Genomic DNA, 24,080 nt, shown 5'->3' on the forward strand with positions numbered 1-24,080 from the left:
GTAAGGTAAGAAACATGGCTATATCAGGAGAACTATACTACATTTCTAATTGGAGGTATTTGCTAATATTATTATTATTCCTACTACATATTGGGATAGGATCTTGGAGATGGGAATACCCCTTTAAGTATGTTAGCTTGTGTCTGTGCCAAATATTCTGATCCATGTTTGGTATCTGTACAAATATTGAGATGTTGAAGAAGAATTTGTCTCATAAATATCATTTATAGTGTTTAGATAGGAGACAAGTATCTAAAGGTGTAGACCTATTAGCTTATTTTGTCCACTATCATGGTTGTTACACAAGGTTTCTTCATACAGTGAAAAACGACGGGTGTTGGAAGCAGAAAGTGGTTCAGGAAATTCCGATTTTTGGGGGGTATTTTTTTATTGAGATTTTGTTAACATTTCCTTCTTGAAGTGTTTGTTAATGTTTCTCTTAGTCATTTTTTGCAAACATTTTTTTAGCATTCATAGTGCATTTTTCTCACATTTTTTTTAATGCCATGAAGCAAATAATAGCAAAAACACCATAAAAGTAATTTTCAAAGGTGTTTTTGTAGCCTTCCCATTGACTTATATGGTAAAGTATGGCATTGCTTAATAGCAGAATTGATAGCTCACTTATTTAAACTTCTTTTGGAGCCCGAAAGCTAATAAAAAAAACAATCAAAAGCTGGAATATACATATTACCAGCAAACCATTTTTCAATAGAAGTGAATAAAAACAGTATGGAAAGCTATAACAAGTGAATTTTCAGTGTATTTCATAGCTTGCCCATCCCAAAAACACCTGAAAAAAACCTCCATGTGAAAAAAACCTTATAAATAACACATTGTCAAGTTTTCATGATTTGCTCTAACCAGGGGCAGAACGATCGCGTTTGCAGGGATCACGACTGTGACCAGGCCTAGGGGTGCAGGGGGCCCGACGACGGCGCACATCTAGCTGCATTGCAGCACAGAGACCCATCAGGTCCCTGTATTGCAATACAGGCTGCCAGACAATCAAAAACCGGCAGCTTTAATCGCCATACCAGTGACTGATGGTGGCGCATGACAATGACGTCATGCATTGCCAAAGCACAGACACCGATGAAAGCGGCCGGCTTCTGCACGCTTGGCTACACAGGAGGATGCCGCACGACATGGGAGCCAGGGATGGTGAGTACAATGGAGACGTAGTTACCAGGATGGAGACATATATACCAAGAAGGGAACAGTGTATACCCTTGTGAGCCCAGGAGGGGGACAGTATATACCAGGAGGGGGACAGCAGATACCAGGAGGGGGACAGTATATACCAGGAGGGGGACAGTGTGTACAAGGAGGGGGACAGTATATACTAGGAGTGAGCAGTTTATACCAGGAGGGGGACAGTATATACAAGGAGGGGGACAGTTTATACCATTAGTGGGACAGTTTATACCAGGAGGAGCCCAGAAGGGGGACAGTATATACAAAAATGGGAGGACATATATTCCAGGATGGGCCCAGGAGGGGATAGTATATACCAGTAAGTGGACATATATACCAGGATGGGGGACATACCAGACTGAAGGACATATTTACCAGGAAGGAGCCCAGGATGAGGTACATTAGAACAACAATGATTAAGGACACCTGACCGAAATGCATTTGTCTGTAATCTAGCTTTATGTGTCTAGTGTATCTACATACAAGGATGTTTTATCCTATTTTCTATGGGTTACATTTTTAACAACATTTCACAATAAATTTTATTTTATGAAGAAATGGTTCCTGGGACCACCTCCTTCGCTCACAAAACAAACAAGCCCTCACACGTCTGTGTGGACATAAAAATAAAAAAGTTATGGCTCTTAGAATAAGGGGAAGAAAAAAATGCAAAAATGGAAATTGACCGCAGCTTGAAGAGGTTAGCCAAGTAATATTTAGGATGTGTTAGAAGTAACCGGTGTAACAAAAGGGAATTTTCGGTATTTCATCACTGGTAGGACACGAAGAGGTTAGCCTGACCAAAACCCAGACAGTGCAACGCGTCAGTAAGGCCGCTTTCACATTTCGTTTTTACCTCCGTTCAGTAGTGCCGTCGCAGTTTCCGTCCGAACACCCCGGCAAAACGTGCTTTGGACGCATGCGCCGATGAGGCCATTGACTATAATGGAGCAGACGGAGTCACCGCGTGCTCCGTCTTGCACCATTTTCAGGCATATACACTTTCTGCTGGTGGACACCCAGACGTTGTCTACTACATCTGGGTGTCCCCCTGCCGAAAGTGGATACGCCCAAAAATGGTGCAAGACAGAGCACACCCTGACTCCGTCTGCTCTATTATAGTCAATGGCCCCGTCGGCGCATGCGTCCAAAACATGTTTTGCTGTGGTGTTCGGACGGAAGCTCCGACGGGAGCACTGAACAGAGATATGAAAGCGGTCTAATACTTGAGCCTTCACACCTCTCACATTTGGTCTCGCAAGTCCTTAAATATCTAAAGCAAAAAAACATTTAATTTTGGTACGCCAGAGGATATTCTTCAAGTTTGATGATTATGTAGATTAGGCCATACTCACTGCTACAATCATAAAGTTTTTTTTCCTCCAACTGCTATAGTATATCATCACTAGAGGTCACACAACTAGGACCCCCATGAAGACGAGAACAGGGACCTTCATGCCATATTTGAATATAGGGGTAGTTCATTCTTATTAAACCCCTTTAATTATCATGGATTGGCCACTAATATGCGCATCTGATTGTAGTAGACCTCAGTACCTGCCACTAACGGATCCCAGCTTCTGTGTGGAGCAGCCCATGAAGAACAGAGGTACGCAGAGCAGGACCGACGTGAGCAGGACAGTCAGTGCAAAGCGAGGAATTGTCTTGGCAGCAAAACAACATTTCTTCATTATGATTCCTCCTATTAGCATTCCTAGAGCAGCAGCTGGCAAATTTACAGCACCTGTATACACAAGACACATAAGCCAAATTAATATTCAATCAGTTAAAAAAGCATACATTTAATGTAGCAATATCCATCACAACCCTACAGATAAACAGACAGAAGGGTAGCTATCCTGCAGTGACCTCTTTATCACCACACTGTATGGACTAGTTGTTTCGTGCCATGTAATCCTCCTGCTCTATGTAACCCCACCCTCACCACTGATTGGCAGCTTTCTGCCTATGCACAGTGAACACCGAAAACAGTGGTGTGGGTGGGGTTATACTGAGCTCAACAATTAGAAAACTACTAGATCTGCAGGACAGAACACTGATTTTATGACTACTCCAACCAGCCCAGTAAGTGACATCACTGGAATCAGGGTCTCTGCCCCTACATTATGCTGCTCTCAGAAAACACAGCAAAGACCTGCTGACATATTCTCTTTAATGGATTGACATTGGCTTATAAGGTTGACCTCAATAGGTGGCACTAGAGAGCCATATTAACTTATAGGAGTGTTTCACAACTATAATAATAATAATAATCTTTATTTCTATAGCGCCAACATATTCTGCAGCGCTTTACAATTCAGGAGGATCATACACAAACAAATAACAGTTATAGAAAATACAATAATTAGAGTGAAAAAAAGACAACCCTGCTCGTGAGAGTTTACAATCTACAATGAGATGGGGGGGCGGCAAGGTACAGGTGCTTATTTACAATGACAATCAAGCCATCTCAAGGAAATGAGGGATAGATAATGGCTTCCTGGACCAGTTGGCTAGAACCTTGAGATGCATATGGGTGCCATGGAGTTTGACGTGGGGTTATGTTCTGAGAAGGCTTGGAGGGCCTATGTGAATTTAGTTCGCCTAGGGAGTGTGATAGTCCTCCCTAAAAATATGCATTTTTAGGGTGCATATGAAGCTGAGTACATTATGATTCATTTAGCTTCTTGGGGTAGAGCATTCCAAAGGATTGGTGCAGCTCGGAAGAAGTCTTGGATCTGGGAGTGGGAGGTTTCAATTAGTGTGGATGTTAGTCGAACGTCATTTGCAGAGCGTAGATAATGGGTAGGGTGATAGACAGAGAGGAGGGTGGAGATGTAGGGGGGTGCCACATTGTGGAGAGCTTTGTGGGTGAGAACAAGCAGTTTGAATTGGATCCTGTGATATATGGGCAGACAGTGCAATGACTGGTACACAAACACAGACACAAACTATGATGACGTATCCGAAACAGTTGACGGAGCTGCGATGTTCAGCTACCAAACTGTTTCCATCCGGTCACCCTCGGAGCTAAAAACAGCAGATCAATGGGAGTGGTAGCTGCAGACTAAAGGCCGCTTTACACGCTACAACATATCTAACGATGTGTCGGCGGGGTCACGTCGTAAGTGACGCACATCGGCATCGTTAGTGGTGTTGTAGCGTGTGACAGCTACGTGCGACTGCGATTGAACGTAAAACCGTTCATCACATACACGTCGTTCATTTCCTAAAAATTGCACGTCGGGTTGTTCAATGTTCCCGAGGCAGCACTATGAACTATGAACAGATTTTACCTGCGTCCCGCCGGCAATGCGGAAGGAAGGAGGTGGGCAGGATGTTTATGTTCTGCTCATCTCCGCCCCTCCGCTTCTATTGGCTGGCCGCTGTGTGACGTCGCTGTGACGCCGGACGTCCCTCCCACTCCAGGAAGTGGATGTTCGCCGCCCACAGCGAGGTCGTATGGAAGGGTAAGTACGTGTGACAGCTTTTAATCGATTGTGCGACACGGTCAACAAATTGAATGTGCCGCAAATACGATGGGGGCGTGTCACATCGCATACGGTATCGTATGCTTAATTGAAAGGTGTAAAGCAGGCTTTACTATTAGTCCATACAAGATATGTAAAGCTTTTTACAAGAAGATAATCAGCACTTACATTTGGACTTATTTTGTTAAAAAATGTCACAATAAAGGAAATTTTACTAAGTGCTAAAATAGGCAGGATTCTAATGCTGTCTTCCACACTCATTGTTTTGGACATTTTCTGTGATTTGCCCAAGTAAATGCTCCATGTCAAGAGATGGGTCTAAGACGTAATGCCGTGTAAGAAAAAATGAGCTAAATTTTTGGCAAAAATTTCTGGTGCAAAGGAAGTCAACTAATAAGTGTTGTAAAAGTTACACTAAATAGTCAAAAGATGCACCAAATGTATCCTCCGCCATCAGCAATCATTTTACATCTCGTGCATTTTAAGACGGTCTAGTCTAAGTTTCCACATTCATATTAGACAGTTTTAATAAATCTGCCCCGTAGAGATCAGGGAGGAGACTTAGAAAAATGTGTTCTCTGGCACATCACTGCTTATCTGATCCCAACAACATTTTCTATCTGCCTTCAGAAAATGTGGAAATCATTATTGTCATTCTCCTGTTTTGGAAATAATGTCTTCGAAATACTAATTCAGAGAACAATGATGGGTGTTTTACTTGTTTAACCTTTCTGGAAAGGGATCCGCACGATCACGCGGCATATTTCACATTTATTCGTTCTGTGATTAGTAAAATGTGAAGTTTCCAAGAATTCTGAAGATGAGAACGTGCTTCCAGCTGCTTATGGGTCAAGTAAGAATGAAGATCTTGCTTAAGAGAAGGGTGCACTAGCCCGAGAGGACAGTTTCTCCTGCTCCCTTTGAGTGACAGCACTCTCCCCTCCAAAAAAATTTAGAGAGATACCTGTCACTCATTGGGACTGAGGTAGGTGAGAAACCCGGTGGCGAACCTCTTGGACTAATCATCACAGTAGTATAGCCTTGTCTTTTAAATGTCTGATTTTTCTGAAATGACGGAACCATTATCTGATTCATGGTTTGGAGAGCAATAACTCTTTGTCAAGTTCACTTTACGTCTCACATTTCTTGAACATTATTATTATTATTATTTATGTTACTTTTATTGTCTTATTTGTAGGATTTTTATATTCAGAGATGTGGATCCATGTTATCCATACAAATATTAAAGGGAACTTGTCACCAGGTTTTTCCCTCATGAACTGCGGCCACCACCAGTGAGCTCCTATATACAGCATTCTAAAATGCTATTTATAAGAGCCCAGGTTGCCCTGTATAATGTAAAAAAACACTTTTATTATACTCACCGAGGGAGCAATCCAGTCCAATCAGTGTCGCTGCTCTCGGTCCGACGCCTCCTCTCTTCCTTCCATAGCCATCCTCCTGCCTAGCCCTGTGTGCATGACGCATCCTACAGCATCCACACAGGCCGGCATTGAGGTCCTGCACAGACGCACTTTGATCTGTCCTGCTGAGAGCAGATCAAAGTATTGTAGTGCACATGCGCAGCCGGTCTTTAACCTTTCTTCGCTCCTGCGCATTACAGTACTTTGATCTGCCCTCAGCAATGCCGACTTGGGCTGGATAGAAGGACAATGGAGATCGCAGCAGAGAGGAGGTGCCGGAATGGAGAGCAGCGACGCCCATCAGACCTATGTGAGTATTATAACAGTGTTTTTTACGTTATACAGAGAGGCCTGGGCTCTTATATATAGCATTTTAGGCTCTTATATACTGTTTTCTAGAATACTGTATATCAGGACTCACTGGTGGTGGCCGCAGCTTATAGTCGCCAAATCTGGTGACAGGTTCCCTTTAAGGAAAAGCTTGGAGAATTTTCAAATGTATTACTTACCAATGAGAAAGTTGGCATATGAAGTGCTGGATCCATATTCTTTCTCTAGATATTTGTTGAGGAAGGTAGATAGAGCAGCAATGACCGATGAGAAACTGCACTGAGACAGGACCAGGATCAAGAATAATGGATTCATGAGCAGACGCACGAAGTGTCGTGGGAACTCTGCAAATAGAGAACACAAACATTCATATGTAAAACATATAAAATTATGTAAATGGTTACACTAAGACATAAAAAAATAAAATTATATATATATATATACATATATATATATACACAGCATGTATGTATATATGCTGGACTCATTTTGTCTAGTGTCAATAAAACCAAACATTATGGCATCTCCACCCTAATACACTGGGAATTACAGTAGTTTTGACATCATGTCATCATAGTGTGGCGACAAGTCCTGTGCACTATTAGCTTAAACAGCATAAAGAATATTCATCTGTCTTCCTAAGAATGCAGTGGACTACTTATAAGTCCACAGTATTCATGAGAATTTCTAAGATGCTTGTTTTTACCAGCCCTATCCATCATATATGAAGTTTGGAATAACCCTTTAACCTTGAACCCTATAGTCTGCTGCTGGAATAAGGTTTGCTGAATTCATTAAGCATGCCTTTTAAATAACTTTGACATATTTTTGGGCTGTTCATGCCCCAGAAGAAAAAGAATCTATGCTAGATTTTTACACCAGTTCTTTGGCATACATTATTGGTAAATATGTAGTTTGGCCATGCTCCTTTTTGCGAAACCTACCTGTCCCTCCCCCTAAACTTTCCCCTAATTGCAGAGTACAGCACAAAAGTTAAAAAAAAAACAGTCACAAAAGTTTGCATGTAATACTATTTAGATCAATTTTTGCTACCGTTTGACAGCAGTTTTCTAGCATAGCGGGGAGGACTAATTCCCTCCAGCACTGTGCACCACTGTCATATCTTTGAAACAATCTGTCATTGCCATGTCCAAATATTAGATCTCAATTACTAAATGTGAGACAATTCATCTTTTCAATTCTCTGACATGGAGTAGAGTTCCTGAAAAGCGCAACACCTCACAGCTGTTATTCTCCGACCACACTTTGGCGACTATCTAGCTCATCTGTGCAATTTCCTATCTCTAGGGGTTAGCGGGCCCCAATAGCTTTTCGAAGGAGCAGTTCTGCCTATTAAATTCTGTTCTTCTACTATTAAGAACTGCTAGGACTTAACTGCCCTAGATCAGTCTTATCTGTCGTAGGCGCTTGACTTCCACCCAACTTCCTGTCACTAGTCAAGTTTCTTGGTTAAATACTGATAACTGAATGGCCGACCTTTGGCAGCTACTTTCCTGCAAGTTTCTGAAGTGCCAGTGGCTTCCTGCCCAAGGAAAAATACAATGTGCTCAACGCATGTCAGAACTGGGTTCTCCAGGGTCCCTAGGATCAGAACTTGTCCTGGAAAAACCCTATTAAATGTTTAACTAATCAGTTTATAGTAACTCCGGCCAAGTGGAAACCGAGCTGTCAAGTTACATTGCAAGGTTTATAAAGTCATCTATAAAGTCTGACATGTGAGTACAATAAGTGTGTGTATTTAAAGCAGCCAGCCAAATGATGAGAGGTGTAGTATTATTACTTTTCTGCCTATTTATTTACTTATATTTTATCTTAGAATATATATATATATATATATATATATATACAGTCATATGAAAACGTTTGGGCACCCCTATTAATGTTAACCTTTTTTTCTTTATAACAATTTGGGTTTTTGCAACAGCTATTTCAGTTTCATATATCTAATAACTGATGGACTCAGTAATATTTCTGGATTAAAATGAGGTTTATTGTACTAACAGAAAATGTGCAATCCGCATTTAAACAAAATTTGACCGGTGCAAAAGTATGGGCACCTCAACATAAAAGTGACATTAATATTTTGTAGATCCTCCTTTTGCAAAAATAACAGCCTCTAGTCGCTTCCTGTAGCTTTTAATGAGTTCCTGGATCCTGGATGAAAGTATATTTGACCATTCCTGTTTACAAAACAATTCCAGTTCAGTTAAGTTTGATGGTCGCCGAGCATGGACAGCACGCTTCACATCATCCCACAGATGTTCAATGATATTCAGTTCTGGGGACTGGGATGGCCATTCCAGAACATTGTAATTGTTCCTCTGCATGAATGCCTGAGTAGATTTGGAGCAGTGTTTTGGATCATTGTCTTGCTGAAATACCCATCCCCTGCGTAACTTCAACTTCATCACTGATTCTTGCACATTATTGTCAAGAATCTGCTGATACTGAGTTGAATCCATGCGACCCTCAACTTTAACAAGATTCCCGGTGCCGGCATTGACCACACAGCCCTAAAGCATGATGGAACCTCCACCAAATTTTACTGTGGGTAGCAAGTGCTTTTTTTGGAATGCCGTGGTGTTTTTGCCTCCATGCATAATGCCTTTTTGTTTGACCAAACAACTCAATCTTTGTTTCATCAGTCCACAGGACCTTCTTCCAAAATGTAACTGGCTTGTCCAAATGTGCTTTTGCATACCTCAGGTGACTCTGTTTATGGCGTGCTTGCAGAAACGGCTTCTTTCGCAGCACTCTCCCATACAGCTTCTCCTTGTGCAACGTGCGCTGTATTGTTGACCGATGCACATTGACACCATCTGCAGCAAGATGATGCTGCAGGTCTTTGGAGGTGGTCTGTGGATTGGCCTTGACTGTTCTCCCCATTCTTCTTCTCTGCCTTTCTGATATTTTTCTTGGCCTGCTACTTCTGGGCTTAACAAGAACTGTACCTGTGTTCTTCCATTTCCTTACTATGTTCCTCACAGTGGAAACTGACAGTTTAAATCTCTGAGACAACTTTTTGTATCCTTCCCCTGAACAACTATGTTGAATAATCTTTGTTTTCAGATCATTTGAGAGATGTTTTGAGGAGCCCATGATGCCACTCTTCATAGGAGATTCAAATAGGAGAACAACTTGCAAGTGGCCACCTTAAATACCTTTTCTCATGATTGGATACACCTGCCTATGAAGTTCAAAGCTCAATGAGGTTACAAAACCAATTTAGTGCTTTAGTAAGTCACTAAAAAGTAGTTAGGAGTGTTCAAATCGAGAAATTGATAAGGGTGCCCATACTTTTGCACCGGTCAAATTTTGTTTAAATGCGGATTGCACATTTTCTGTTAGTACAATAAACCTAATTTCAATCCAGAAATATGACTGAGTCCATCAGTTATTAGATATATGAAACTGAAATAGCTGTTGCAAAAACCCAAATTGTTATAAAGAAAAAAGGTTAACATTAATAGGGGTGCCCAAACGTTTTCATATGACTGTATATATATATATATATATATATATATATATATATATATATATATATATTATACAGTACAGACCAAACGTTTGGACACATCTTCTCATCTCTGGAACAACTATTAAGAGGAGACTTTGTGCAGCAGGCCTTCATGGTAAAATAGCTACTAGGAAACCAAATGCTAAGAACAGGCAACAAGCAGAAGAGTCTTGTTTGGGCTAAAGAACACAAGGAATGGACATTAGACCAGTGGAAATCTGTGTTTTGGTCTGATGAGTCCAAATTTGAGATCTTTGGATCCAACCACCGTGTCTTTGTAAGAAAGGTGAACGGATGGACTCTACTTGACTGGTTCCCACCGTGAAGCATGGAGGAGGAAGTGTGATGATGTGGGGAAGCTTTGCTGGTGACACTGTTGGGGATTTATTCAAAATTGAAGACATACTGAACCAGCATGGCTACAACAGCATCTTGCAGCCGCATGCTATTCCATCCAGTTTGCGTTTAGTTGGACCATCATTTATTTTTCAACATGATAATGACCCCAAACACACCTCCAGGCTGTGTAAGTGCTATTTGACTAAGAAGGAGAGTAATGGGGTGCTATGCCAGATGACCTGGCCTCCACAGTCACCAGGCCTGAACCCAATCGAGATGGTTTGGGGTGAGCTGGACCGCAGAGTGAAGGCAAAAGGGCCAACAAGTGCTAAGCATCTCTGGGAACTCATTCAAGACTGTTGGTAAACCATTTCCAGTGACCACTTCTTGAAGCTCATGAAGAGAATGCTAAGAGTGTGCAAAGCAGTAATCAAAGCAAAAGGTGGCTACTTTGAAGAACCTAGAATATAAGACGTATTTTCAGTTGTTTCACACTTTTTTAAGTATTTCATTCCACATGTTTTAATTCATAGTTTTGATGCCTTCAATGTGAATCTACAATTTTTAGTCATGAAAATAAAGAAAACTCTTTGAATGAGAAGGTGTGTCCAAACTTTTGGTCTGTACTGTATATACTGACAAGCAAAAGAGTAACAATGTTTTAAACTTTTGATTTTCAGACAAGGAAACTAGAGTATGATCTCCAGCACTTCAAAGAAGGTTAAAAATATTTATTGAGGTTCTATTAAAAAAGATCCATCGATCATGAAAACAGTGAGGGGGGACACATTAAGAGAAATCCAACATGTTTCAGCTAGTAGAGCCTTATTCAAGGATTGCACTTACATGTCTATTGTGCACACAGATATACTGAGAAGTTTCACTTGGAATGGAAAGGAACCTGGAAACAATTTCCAGTAATTGCTAGTAGAAAAGTCTCTATAGTAAGCACCTGAAAAAATGCATGTATGAAACACCTAAGTAAAGTGAACAGGTGCATATAGGTGCGTGCACACATAGACAAGAAAAAGGATGTATATAAAATAAAAAATACCAAAAATTAGTACAGATAAAACCGAAACATATATATATAATACAATACAAAAAATATACATTCAGTTATATTGCAAAATGAGATCCTGCCGAACATTAAGACCTAGGGGTTGGCGTGTAGCTAGTTTAAAAATCCAGTAAGATTCACGATTTAGTATAGTTCTATGATAATCTCCACCTCTGGCTGATTTGAAAACTCTTTTCAATACCTTGAAATTTAGAACCATTTAGAACTATACTAAATCGTGAATCTTACTGGATTTTTAAACTGGCTACACGCCAACCCCTAGGTCTTAATGTTCGGCAGGATCTCATTTTGCAATATAACTGAATGTATATTTTTTGTATTGTATTATATATATATATGTTTCGGTTTTATCTGTACTAATTTTTGGTATTTTGTATTTTTTATTTTATATACATCCTTTTTCCTGTCTATGTGTGCACGCACCTATATGCACCTGTTCACTTTACTTGGGTGTTTCATACATGCATTTTTTCAGGTGCTTGCTATAGAGACTTTACTACTAGCAATTACTGGAAATTGTTTCCAGGTTCCTTTCCATTCCAAGTGAAACTTCTCAGTATATCTGTGTGCACAATAGACATGTAAGTGCAATCCTTGAAAAAGGCTCTACTAGCTGAAACACATTGGATTTCTCTTAATGTGTCCCCCCTCACTGTTTTCATGATCGATGGATCTTTTTTAATAGAACCTCAATAAATATTTTTAACCTTCTTTGAAGTGCTGGAGATTATACTCTATTTTGCTTGTCTGTGTTCTACCTGAGGCCAGGGCAGCTCCGTGCACCAACACCGATCCTGACCTGGACTTTAGGAAGGGTGAGATGAACTACTTTTTCTATTTTCTGTATTTGATTTTCAGACTCCATATCTCCCGACCCAATGCAGTTTTGATTGTGAGACTACCTACATTTTATAGACAATCATTTTGGTTATCTCATGCATAAATTTGACTTTCACTATTTAACATGATATGCAGATTCTTCTCATGTCACTGCATTCTTACTGTTTTTCAAAATCTAATTTTTTATTATTTTGTTAGTACTTTGTAAATCCACCTTTTGGCTTTCAACACTGCCTGAATCCTTCTGGGCATGCTCTTGATCAGATTCAAGCATGTCTAGACCAAAATCTGATGCCAGGTCACTTCTACAAGGACCCAATGTTGGTTCATACTCACTTTGGTATCTACAGCATGAGTAGAGTAGAAATCCAGCAATCTGGTCCAAGATAGGTTAAAAATAGGTTCTTTCTTTATTTTATGTTCAAGTTAAAAAAAAATTTCCATCATGAATTCATAGGAATAAACGTAAGAGGACGCGTTTCGAACAGAGTTTGTTCTTAGTCTGTCTCTAGTAAATGGACACTGAGAGAGTGATTAAAAAGACATGAAACCGGACATAGAATCTGAAAAGACTGCACAGGTTCAAGGTGATTAATTGGAGTAATTCGACTCCCATGGGAAATAAGTGGTCATATCAATACACATACAACATATCTTTCTTTAAATTCATACCCAGGGGAGTTCTAGTGTCCATTGTAAAAATCCACTTGATTTCCTTGCGACAAAGAATATCTTTAAGATTACCACCTCTTTTTGGTAGACACACTTTCTCAATTGCATTAACCTGCAGTGAATCCATGTTGCCCGCATGCACATTGAGAAAGTGCTGCGATGCTCCAGATAATCCTCTAGTAGTTGCATTACTGGAGCATCGCAGCACTTTCTCAATGTGCATGCGGGCAACATGGATTTCCGGTTTCATGTCTTTTTAATCACTCTGTCAGTGTCCATTTACTAGAGACAGACTAAGAACAAACTCTGTTCGAAACGCGTCCTCTTACATTTATTCCTATGAATTCATGATGGAAAATTTTTTTTAACTTGAACATGAAATAAAGAAAGAACCTATTTTTAACCTATTTTGGACCATATTGCTGGATTTCTACTCTACTCATGCTGATGCTGAGGTCTGCCTACCTCTTTCTTTCCGTGCACGGTCTGGATTTGATCTCGAGTACAGGTGAGCGGGGTCACCCCCTTCCTCTGTTTTGTCACTTTGGTATCTACAGTATACAACTTTTTGTTCAACTGTACCCACAATTGTTTGATTGGGTTGAGGTGTGGGGACTGTAGGGACCAATCCAGCAACTCTACTTCTTTGTCATTGAACCATTGAACCACCAATCTCGACGTATGCTTTGGTCATTGTCCTGCTGGAACACTATGTCATTATTTTCATACCCATAGTACTGGAGTATTTGAAGTAACTCCTCTTGTAGGATACTCACATATAGGTCAGCATTGAGACCACCATCGATCCTGGTCAATAATCCCATATGTTCAAGCTTCCTCCACTGAACTTGACAGTTCCTTCAATTTCTTGATCTATTTTCTTAGTCCCTTTTTACCTTGTTTTTCCTCGACCTTTCAGAGCCTAGTCTAGTGACTTTTGTCATATTGCGCCAAATCAACTGTTTCCAATCTTCCACTGTTCGTACTTTTTTGTAAACTCGAGCCGACTCTTCTCATTACAATATTGAAGTTGAGGCTTCTTTACCTTTTTTCGGGGTACCATTCCAGACTTGTGTAACATGCATCACACAGTGCTTGCATAGACGTCTGGGATCTCACTATTATGAAGCATTAAGGCCGCTTTACACGCAGCGACATCGCTACAGCGATGCCGTTGGGGTCACGGAATTCATGACGCACATCCAACCGCTTTTGCGATGTCATTGTGTGTGACACTTACGTGCGATCGAAAATGGTCACAAAATCGTGCAAAATCGTTAATCGTTGACATGCTCCCCTATTCCCAAAAATCGTTGCTGCTGCAGATACGATGTTGTTGGTCGTTCCTGTGGCAGCACACATTGCTATGTGTGACACCGCAGGAACGATGAACATCTCCTTACCTGCGGCCGCCGGCAATGCGTAAGGAAGGAGGTGGGCGGGATGTTACGTCCCGCTCATCTCCGCCCCTCCACTTTGATTGGGTCGCCGCTTAGTGACGTCACTGTGACGCCTTAGAAAAGAGGTGGTTCGCTGGTCACTGCGACGTCGCTAGGCAGGTAAGTAGTGTGACGGGTCCAAGCGATTTTGTGCGCCACGGGCAGCAATTTGCCCGTGACGCACAAACGATGGGGGCGGGTACGCACGCTAGCAATCGCGCTAGCGAGATCGCAGCGTGTAAAGCGGCCTTTAGAGCCACGTCCTTTGCTGTGTTTGGTGCACCAGAACTGATAGACCTTGTGATGAGCTGACTTGTTGACTCCAATATTTTTCCTGGATGTCCACCTTTTGGCTTTTGAATGGATAAACTTCATTTCGTACTCTTCCTACTGTCATGGCCCTCACATGATGCCGTTTGGCAATTTTTGTGGCCGAGAGACTGAGCCGGATGATGCTGTTTCTCTTTTCTTGGGTATCTCCTCAATTTGAGCCAGTGACCTTTTGTTTGGGAATCAACCTAATAACACACTGAGCTATTAGGGAATCTGAGAACAGGTTATAATTTGTAGTATACAGGAAGAAAATGATTTTTCAAACACTAGGAGCAAAACAGTAAAAATGTAGTGACATGACAAGAATCTGCATAACTAATCATATGCTAAATACTTGCAAAGCAAATTTCTATATGACATAAGACATGATGATTGTCTATAAAATGAAGGTAAGCACAAAACAGACTGTTTGCAACACCAGGTGGAATACTTCACCAACGATAGGTGATGCGGCCCTGTCACACACAGAGATAAATCTTTGGCAGATCTGTGGTTGCCATGAAATCATGGACATATTGTTCCATTTGTACACAACCACAAACCTGGCACTGATTGTCCACAATTTCACTGCAACCACAGATCTGCCGCAGATTTATCTCTGTGTGTGACAGGGCCTTAAGTCAAAGGGATCCTCTTGGTCACCATCTCACAGATAAAAAGTATGGACAGCGTCCCTGGGGTATTTTCAATTTTCTTTATTTCATCAGGCAACATTTCGCCTTACATATAGGAATGCTTGATAAAGCCCAAATGTAGGGCGAAACGTTGCCTGATGGAATAAAGAAAATTGAAAATACCCCTCGGATGCTGTCCATGCTTTTTATCTATAAAATGAAGGTAGTTTCACACTCAAAACTGTAGTGGATGGTGAGATATGGAGCCTGAAAGTCAAAAGTCCGAAACATTGTTACTAGGGATGATCGAATACTTCAAATATTCGGCTTCACAAATATTTGCCAAATACGTCGCCGCTATTCAACTATTCGTGAATATTCGATGCGCAATGTAAGTCTATGGGAAACCCGAATAACAACTATTCGGAACTATTTGGGTTTCCCATATACTTACATTGCACATCGAATATTCGCATATCAGCGTCCTATTCGTCGGATATTCGCGAAGCCGAATATTTGAGGTATTCGATCATCCCTAATTGTTACCCCTTTTCTGGTGAGTGTATATATATATATATATATATATATATATATAGATAGATAGATAGATATATATACAAAATTACAAAATAAATGTATTTTGTCCTGCAACTAGATGCTCTGGGCCATCAATCAGTACAAACTGTCCAATGCTGCCAAGTTGGATGCATATTCAAGAATGTTCTTGCCAAAATTCTTTTTATTAATGTTCCTGAGTGACTGCGTGATTGACTATGAAGCGTGCCAAAAAATTCTTGGAAACCGTATGGTCATTGCAGCAAACAAGAGAAGCTTTGTGCGTGTCCTGATACACTCGTAGTTGGTGGTAAAACCATACACTTTTCTATCCTGTGCTAATAGCTTCAATGCTCGGAGTAAATCTTGTCATAACTGCTGCCAAACTACAAACCTTACCTGTAAAGCCACTAAAATCAAAAAGTGCGTTAGATCCTTATTTCTGGCACTGAGCTGACTACAGAGATACTGTATAAAGTTATACTTTCTACTATAAAAGCTCAGCGCATAAATGACATCAAATACACTGTGTGCAGAATTACATTTGGCAAGTCGTATTTTAGAGATTTTTTTTATTATTGATCAACAACTATGTTCTCAATCAACCCAAAAGACTTATAAATATCAAAGCTTAATATTTTTGGAAGTTGGAGTGGTTTTTCTTAGATTTGGCTATCTTAGGAGGATATCTGATTGTGCAGGTAACAATTACTGTGCAGAATTATTAGGCAACTTAATAAAAACCAAATATATTCCCATCTCCCTTGTTTATTTTCACCAGGTAAACCAATATAACTGCACAAAATGTAGAAATAAACATTTCTGAGATGCAAAAACAAAACCCCAATAAATTAGTGACCAATATAGCCACCTTTCTTTATGATCACACTCAACAGCCTACCATCCATAGATTCTGTCACTTGCTTGATCTGTTTACGATCAACATTGCATGCAGCAGCCACCACAGACTCCCAGACACTGTTCCGAGAGGTGTACTGTTTTCCCTCCTTGTAGATCTCACATTTTATGAGGGACCACAGGTTCTCTATGGGGTTCAGATTAGGTGAACAAGGGGGCCATGTCATTATTTTTTCATCTTTTAGACCTTTACTGGCCAGCCACGCTGTGGAGTAATTGGATGCATGTGATGGAGCATTGTCCTGCATGAAAATCATGTTTTTCTTGAACGATACCGACGTCTTCCTGTACCACTTCTTGAAGATGCTGTCTTCCAGAAACTGGCAGTAGGTTTGGGAGTTGAGCTTCACTCCATCCTCAACCCGAAAAAGTCCCACAAGTTCATCTTTGATAATACCAGCCCATACCAGTACCCCACCTCCACCTTGCTGGCGTCTACGTCGGAGTGGAGCTCTCTGCCCTTTACTGATCCAGCCTCCATCCATGTGGCCCATCAAGAGTCACTCTCATTTCATCAGTCCATAAAACCTTTGAAAAATCAGTCTTAAGATATTTATTGGCCCAGTCTTGACGATTTATCTTATGTTTCTTGTTCAAAGGTGGTCGTTTTTCAGCCTTCCTTACTTTGGCCATGTCCCTGAGTATGGCACACCTTGTGCTTTTTGATAGTTCAGTAACGTTGCGGCTCTGAAATATTGCCAAACTGGTGGCAAATGGCATCTTGTCAGCTTCACGCTTCATTTTCCTCAATTCATGGGCAGTTATTTTGCGCCTTTTTTGCCCAACACGCTTCTTGCGACCCTGTTGGCTATTTGCCATGAAACACTTGATTGTTCGGTGATCACGCTTCAAATGTTTGGCAATTTCAAGACTGCTGCATCCCTCTGCAAGACATCTCACAATTTTGGACTTTTCAGAGCCTGTGAAATCTCTCTTGTGACCCATTTTGCCAAAGGAAAGGAAGTTGCCTAATAATTAAGCACATCTTATATAGGGTGTTGATGTCATTACACCAAACCCCGCCTCATTACAGAGATGCACATCACCTGATTTACTTAATTGGTAGTTGGCTCTCAAGCCTATACAGCTTGGAGTAGGACAACATGAATAAAAATTATCATGTGATCAAAATACTCATTTGCCTAATAATTCTGCACACAGTGTATATGGGGATTTATAAAAATGGTTCAACTATTAAAGTGCTAATTGTTTTCAATAATGATGGATAGATGATTGGAAGGTTTTGCCTAGTGGCAGCGCACCGCTGTGTGATATTTGAGTATGTTGTCCATATCTTTTTACCTACAATGATGGTTTTTTTCTTTATTTTTTTTCCTTGTTACTACCACTCCTCCTATTAGGACTTGCACTATTTGCTCTCAGTTGTGATGTGACAGTGGCCTTATATACTTTGATCAAAATGTTTATGCACCACTCCCACGTTTTTGGGGATTTTTTAACACTAGAGTGGTGTTTAAATCTAGGACTCCTGCCCTCGGTCTTATATTAACCTACCATTGGCTTCAACCTCTTACCGATTCCTTTGCAATCCTACAACGCCATCTTTTGCCCGTAGCTTCTGACTGGCCAGAAGTCAGAAATTACATTACAAGTTCTCAATGCAAGTCTATGAGAGCCAGAAAGAGAACAGAATGAGGCTCTCATAGAGTTACATTGAGTTGTGACCTCCGGCGCACTTCATGAAACACTGGAGCAGCCAACAGGTCTCAAACTGGAGAAGACAGGCTGGAGCGACGCGGATAACAGATGAAGACGCCGGAAGGTGAGTATAAGACTGGGCAGGGGAATTAGATTTAAAGCACCACTCCAGTGCTGAAATGAAAAGAAATGCTTCAGTGGCGCTTTAACTAAGAACCTCATGTTCAGTTTTGAAAATTTTGCTTAGCTGCAGTAGTTCTATGTATAATATTTGGACGTGCAGTCCATGTCTTTTTACCTACAGTTATGGAGTAATAATAATAGTGATGCTTGGCAAAAATGAACGTATGATGAAAATTACCATTTAAAGTGAACCTGTCAGGTCCAATATGCACCCAGAACCACGAGCAGTTCTGGGTGCATATTCCTAATCCCTGCTAACCGTCCCTGTATACACTACCATAGATAAAGGGATCTTTAGAAAAATTATTTCTAAAGATCTTTTATCGTATGCTAATGACCGAGGGGACTAGTCCCCTGGGCGTCAGTTCCCCTGGCTAGTCGGCTCCATTAGCGTGTTGGTATACCCCTGTGGGCCCCTGTGGGCGTGCTAACATGCTAATGAATGTGCAACGTCACAGGTTGATCTCACTCACCTCTCCGCTGCCATCGCGTCCAACGCTGGATTTCGGCTCAGTGCGCATGACCTTGGAGTTTGGGTCATGCGCATTATGAAGTCGGGTGTACGCGTCCTGGCTTCAAACTGAAGTAGTGCACATGACCAAAAGTCCAGGGTCATGCGCACTGAGCTGAAATCCAGTGTCGGGTGGCGATGGCAGCGGAGAGGGGAGTGAGATCATCCTGTGACGCTGCACGTTCATTAGCATGTTAGCACGCTCACATGGGTGTACTACATGCTAATGGAGCCGACTAGCCATGGGAACTAACGCCCAGGGGACTAGTCCCCTCACTGATTAGCATATAAGAAATGATCTTTAGAAATACTTTTTCTAAAGATCTCTTTATCTATGCTACTAGATGCTGGGACGGTTAGGCAGGGATTAGCAATATGCACCTAGAACTGCTCGTGGCTCTGGGTACATATTGTACCTGACAGATTCCCTTTAAAAGTGTTTTGAAAAGTCAATCCATGTAAGAAGCCTTTAAAATGTTCATAAATTACACAATTTCAGAAGCAAGAACCATACCATTGGTGAAACCTGTGTAGCCACACAGCGGCTCAAGAGGTAAGGGGGCCACTACCACCACCTCCAAAGTAGGTAGAATTGGGCATTATGAAGAACTACTGTAGTGTTAAGGGCCCATATATTGTTCTCACCCTCTTTTGTCTGTGTCCACTACTGGTCCTACATGATTACTTTTGTAACAGCCCACACATTGTTTCACTATTACTGGCCAACTATATTACTGGCCAACTATATCTAGAAAAACCATAAGCAGTTCTTAATTCTGAACTCTTCCTACATCCAGTCTTGTAGGTTGGGCAGCATTTATCTTCCTGGTCATAAGAGTCATATTATTGTTAGTTACTGAACTGAACGTCAAGGACAAGAATTCACAGTGCTCAGCACTTGACTTGAGGAATAATATGTGCTCAGCCCTTCCTGTGATATGGCTGGCCGTGGTGTCCCTGTGGTGCCGTCTCCTTACTTTTGATAAAACCGGATAGAGAACTTTCCTCGCTGGTTGAATCTGGGATCTTCCTGAGAACGTTCTCCTCTGTATTTGACTTCTGACACCGAAAATAAAAAAAGAAACATAGTTATAATCTTTTTGTACTAGGCAAAAAATATGTGGACATCAATAGTTACACAATGTCATGCAATCTCATGTACAAACATCAGCTGGGGGAAAAGTGAGGAGTGAGGTTGAAGGACAGGATGTGAAATCTACAAAAAATGTTGATTCATGAAATTTGTCCCTTAATAGGTCTGTCCTGATAAATATTAAAAAGTGATAAAGGTGAGAGAAAACGTTTTACAAGTAATTCCACTCCATGGTCCATGCAAAATTATTAGCGAGTACAAAATGGCACAAAAGCTGTTATAAGTTGCTCCATGGTTGGAGATGTTATGCCTCAGTACACAAGCCATTATTAATTGTGATCATCGGCTCGAGTACAAATAAAAAAGAAAGCGCTACTGTATTCTGAGACAATATCTCACACAGAGATTTTCACAAACTCCCCCGACTGTCATGATGGCATTGGCTTCTGTTCATACTACAGATTCTGACACACTGCCTGATAATTTTGTGTCTGTGATCTACAAAGGCAGATTTGGGTATCGACCTGCTGAGTGCTAATTCAGAGGAAGGCTAGCAGGAGTTAATCTCTGCTAGTCTGCTTGTTACTCTTGATTGATCATCTGCTGTGGGGGAGCCAATCACATCTGCTCTCCTCCTATATATGCTGGCTGGATCCTTCCACCTATACCAGCTATAGATTGTCTTGGTTGGTGTGGGGAGTTGTGGTGATCCAAATTATCTGGTGTGATACCTGTTGCTGTGTACAGTTGTGGAGTTAACCCTTGTTGCCTTTTTGTTCCTACCCTCCTGCTCTTGTTTTTCTTCCTGAGTCTCTTTGTCTATTCCTGTGTGTGTGCAGTGTGTCAGAGTTTTAGCTTTCTCTTGTATGTCCTTATCTGTTTGCGATCTCCCTCTTGCCCCGTCCCTCCCTTGGGGAGAGGGGGTATTAGAGTATTATTTCTCAGGACTATAGAAAGGCACGGGATTCCAGCATCTCCACCATTAGGAGTAATGCAGAGGTAAGGGATAGCCTAGGGGCCAATTGTGTAAGGGACAGCATAGGAGCCCACTGTCCTTCGCTATCTCAAAGGAACAACTTGACACAATAGAAATTAATAGTTAGAAGTGATGTATCATGCTTAATTATCTGGCTTCTCCATCTGTTGGCAAAGATCAGAAGAACATTTCCTACATGAACATATTGTGCTAAATGTAAAGTGTAAGTTTTCTGGAAAAGAATAATGTTTAAGGTAATAGTTTAGGTACCTTCTATGCAATAAAATCATTTAATGACATTTTAGGGAATTCTTTCCTTTTAACTTTTTGGCAACTGTTTGAAGGTCTGTTCCTGTTGTGGTGTGACATTACATTGGCAAGTACTATCCCAACTGGGTACACCTTGACGTTTGGTGGGATAGCTTTATGCTTTTTTTGATCAAAAACAGTGTTTACTAAGTACCCTATGTTTATATGCACTATGCTTTTATTTAGTTACAGCAGGGTATGTTTTCACAATTTTTTTTCCTTGGTTTCTCTTAGTCTCATGGCCAGTGTGAACATGGTCTCACAAGTTCCATGTATACCATCTCATACTCCGGCTCACTTTTTTGTTTTTATGTAGTTTTTTTGTATTCAGTACAAACAGGGAGTGGCCCCCTTCTCAGCGAGCTGGACATTTCATTCTGTGAATCCCCCTGACTGTGTGTGTCCTGTTGGGACCCGGTCTCTCTCAGCCCTTAGCCACATTGAGGCCTATTTTAGACCCATGGTAAGGTTTTAATATTAGAGAGTGTAGGTACTATCCCAACTGGGTACACCTTGACGTTTGGTGGGATAGCTTTATGCTTTTTTTGATCAAAAACAGTGTTTACTAAGTACCCTATGTTTATATGCACTATGCTTTTATTTAGTTACAGCAGGGTATGTTTTCACAATTTTTTTTCCTTGGTTTCTCTTAGTCTCATGGCCAGTGTGAACATGGTCTCACAAGTTCCATGTATACCATCTCATACTCCGGCTCACTTTTTTGTTTTTATGTAGTTTTTTTGTATTCAGTACAAACAGGGAGTGGCCCCCTTCTCAGCGAGCTGGACATTTCATTCTGTGAATCCCCCTGACTGTGTGTGTCCTGTTGGGACCCGGTCGCTCTCAGCCCTTAGCCACATTGAGGCCTATTTTAGACCCATGGTAAGGTTTTAATATTAGAGAGTGTAGGTACTATCCCAACTGGGTACACCTTGACGTTTGGTGGGATAGCTTTATGCTTTTTTTGATCAAAAACAGTGTTTACTAAGTACCCTATGTTTATATGCACTATGCTTTTATTTAGTTACAGCAGGGTATGTTTTCACAATTTTTTTTCCTTGGTTTCTCTTAGTCTCATGGCCAGTGTGAACATGGTCTCACAAGTTCCATGTATACCATCTCATACTCCGGCTCACTTTTTTGTTTTTTGTTTTTTTTTTTTGTTTTTTTGTTTTTTTGTTTTTATTACATTGGCATGGATGTCTTTGATTGTACTGCACAAAGCACCGATTTCACCTGTCGACCATCTCCATTTCCCAAATGGCACATGTGCACACTAAGGTGGGCTTTGCACATTACGACATTGCAAGCCGATGCTGCGATGTCGAGTGCGATAGTCCATGCCCCCCGTCGCAGGTACGATATCTTGTGATAGCTGGCGTAGCGAACATTATCGCTACGCCAGCTTCACATGCACTCACCTGCCCTGCGACCGTCGCTCTGGCCGGCGACCCGCCTCCTTCCTAAGGGGGCGGGTCGTGCGGCGTCATAGCGATGTCACACGGCAGGCGGCCAATAGCGGAGGAGGGGCGGAGATGAGCAGGATGTAAACATCCCGTCCACCTCCTTCCTTCTCATTGCAGCCGGGAGGCAGGTAGGAGATGTTCCTCCCTCCTGCGGCTTTACACACAGTGATGTGTGCTGCCGCAGGAACGAGGAACAACATCGTACCTGTCTCTGCACCGGCATTATGGAAATGTCGGAGAATACACCGATGATACGATAACGACGCTTTTGCGCTCGTTAATCGTATCATCTAGAATTTACACACTACGATGTCGAAAGTGACGCCGGATGTGCGTCACTTTCGATTTGACCCCACCGACATCGCACGTGCGATGTTGCAACGTGTAAAGCCGCCCTAAAGAAAGGTCAGCTAAACCCAGTGATTTCACCCCCTCATATGTGTGGTTGTGAAAAAAAACTATCGGGCACATTAAAGGGAACCAATTATCAGGATTTTCGTATATAAGCTAAAGCCAGTGCTATACTGCCGCTATCAGGCTGCTTATCTACATACCATTAGTAGTCAGCTCGGATGTTTAGGTTTTCAATTCCAAGACAGTAAACTTTAAAAAATCGTCAGCTTCATGAGTGACAATTGCAACTGAGCAGATAATCTCTGGGTGGGTATTCATATGGCTTCCCGTCCTCCTGCCTGTTGTTCCTGCCCCTCTCTGTTCAATATGCTAAAGTTACTATTCATCTTTTTTGTCACTAAGATGGCGTTGGGGTTGGCACCTGCACATAGCGCCATCTTTTTGAAGACTCTGTTATTGTAGTCTTGTGGCTGAGAGGGCGGCACATGCGCCTTCACTTCTTCAGCTCTCGTTGTGACTGCGGGAGCACGCACGGTCACAACAGTAGTGGAAAATAGCTGATCGTAGCGATTAGCTGCAGAAGAGGACACCGGGCCGCCCAGTTCTTCTGCAGCTAATCTCTATGATCAGCTGTTTTCCACTCCAAAGTGGACCCATAGAAGCGCCTGGTCGGTGTGACATGGCTGTCGTACAAAGAGCTCTCCCTCACCGCTCCCCCTCCCCTGCTATAACATGGATTCATTTGCTGTTGTATCCTT

The 24,080-nt window shown here is 41.5% G+C and overlaps 1 protein-coding gene across 1 annotated transcript in view; it reads right to left on the minus strand.

Moving 5' to 3' along the window:
- SLCO2A1 (solute carrier organic anion transporter family member 2A1) overlaps positions 1-24,080 on the minus strand; it is an 84,048-nt gene that overhangs the window by 16,085 nt on the left and 43,883 nt on the right. The window contains exons 7-9 of the mRNA XM_075341000.1: positions 20,102-20,183; positions 6,622-6,786; positions 2,755-2,941 (exon numbers count right to left, since the gene is read on the minus strand). Coding sequence (XP_075197115.1) covers positions 2,755-2,941; positions 6,622-6,786; positions 20,102-20,183 — 434 coding nt within the window. The remainder of the gene's footprint in view (positions 1-2,754; positions 2,942-6,621; positions 6,787-20,101; positions 20,184-24,080) is intronic.

The sequence above is a fragment of the Anomaloglossus baeobatrachus genome, chromosome 3, assembly GCF_048569485.1.
Source record: "Anomaloglossus baeobatrachus isolate aAnoBae1 chromosome 3, aAnoBae1.hap1, whole genome shotgun sequence".
Classification (NCBI taxonomy): Eukaryota; Metazoa; Chordata; class Amphibia; order Anura; family Aromobatidae; genus Anomaloglossus; species Anomaloglossus baeobatrachus.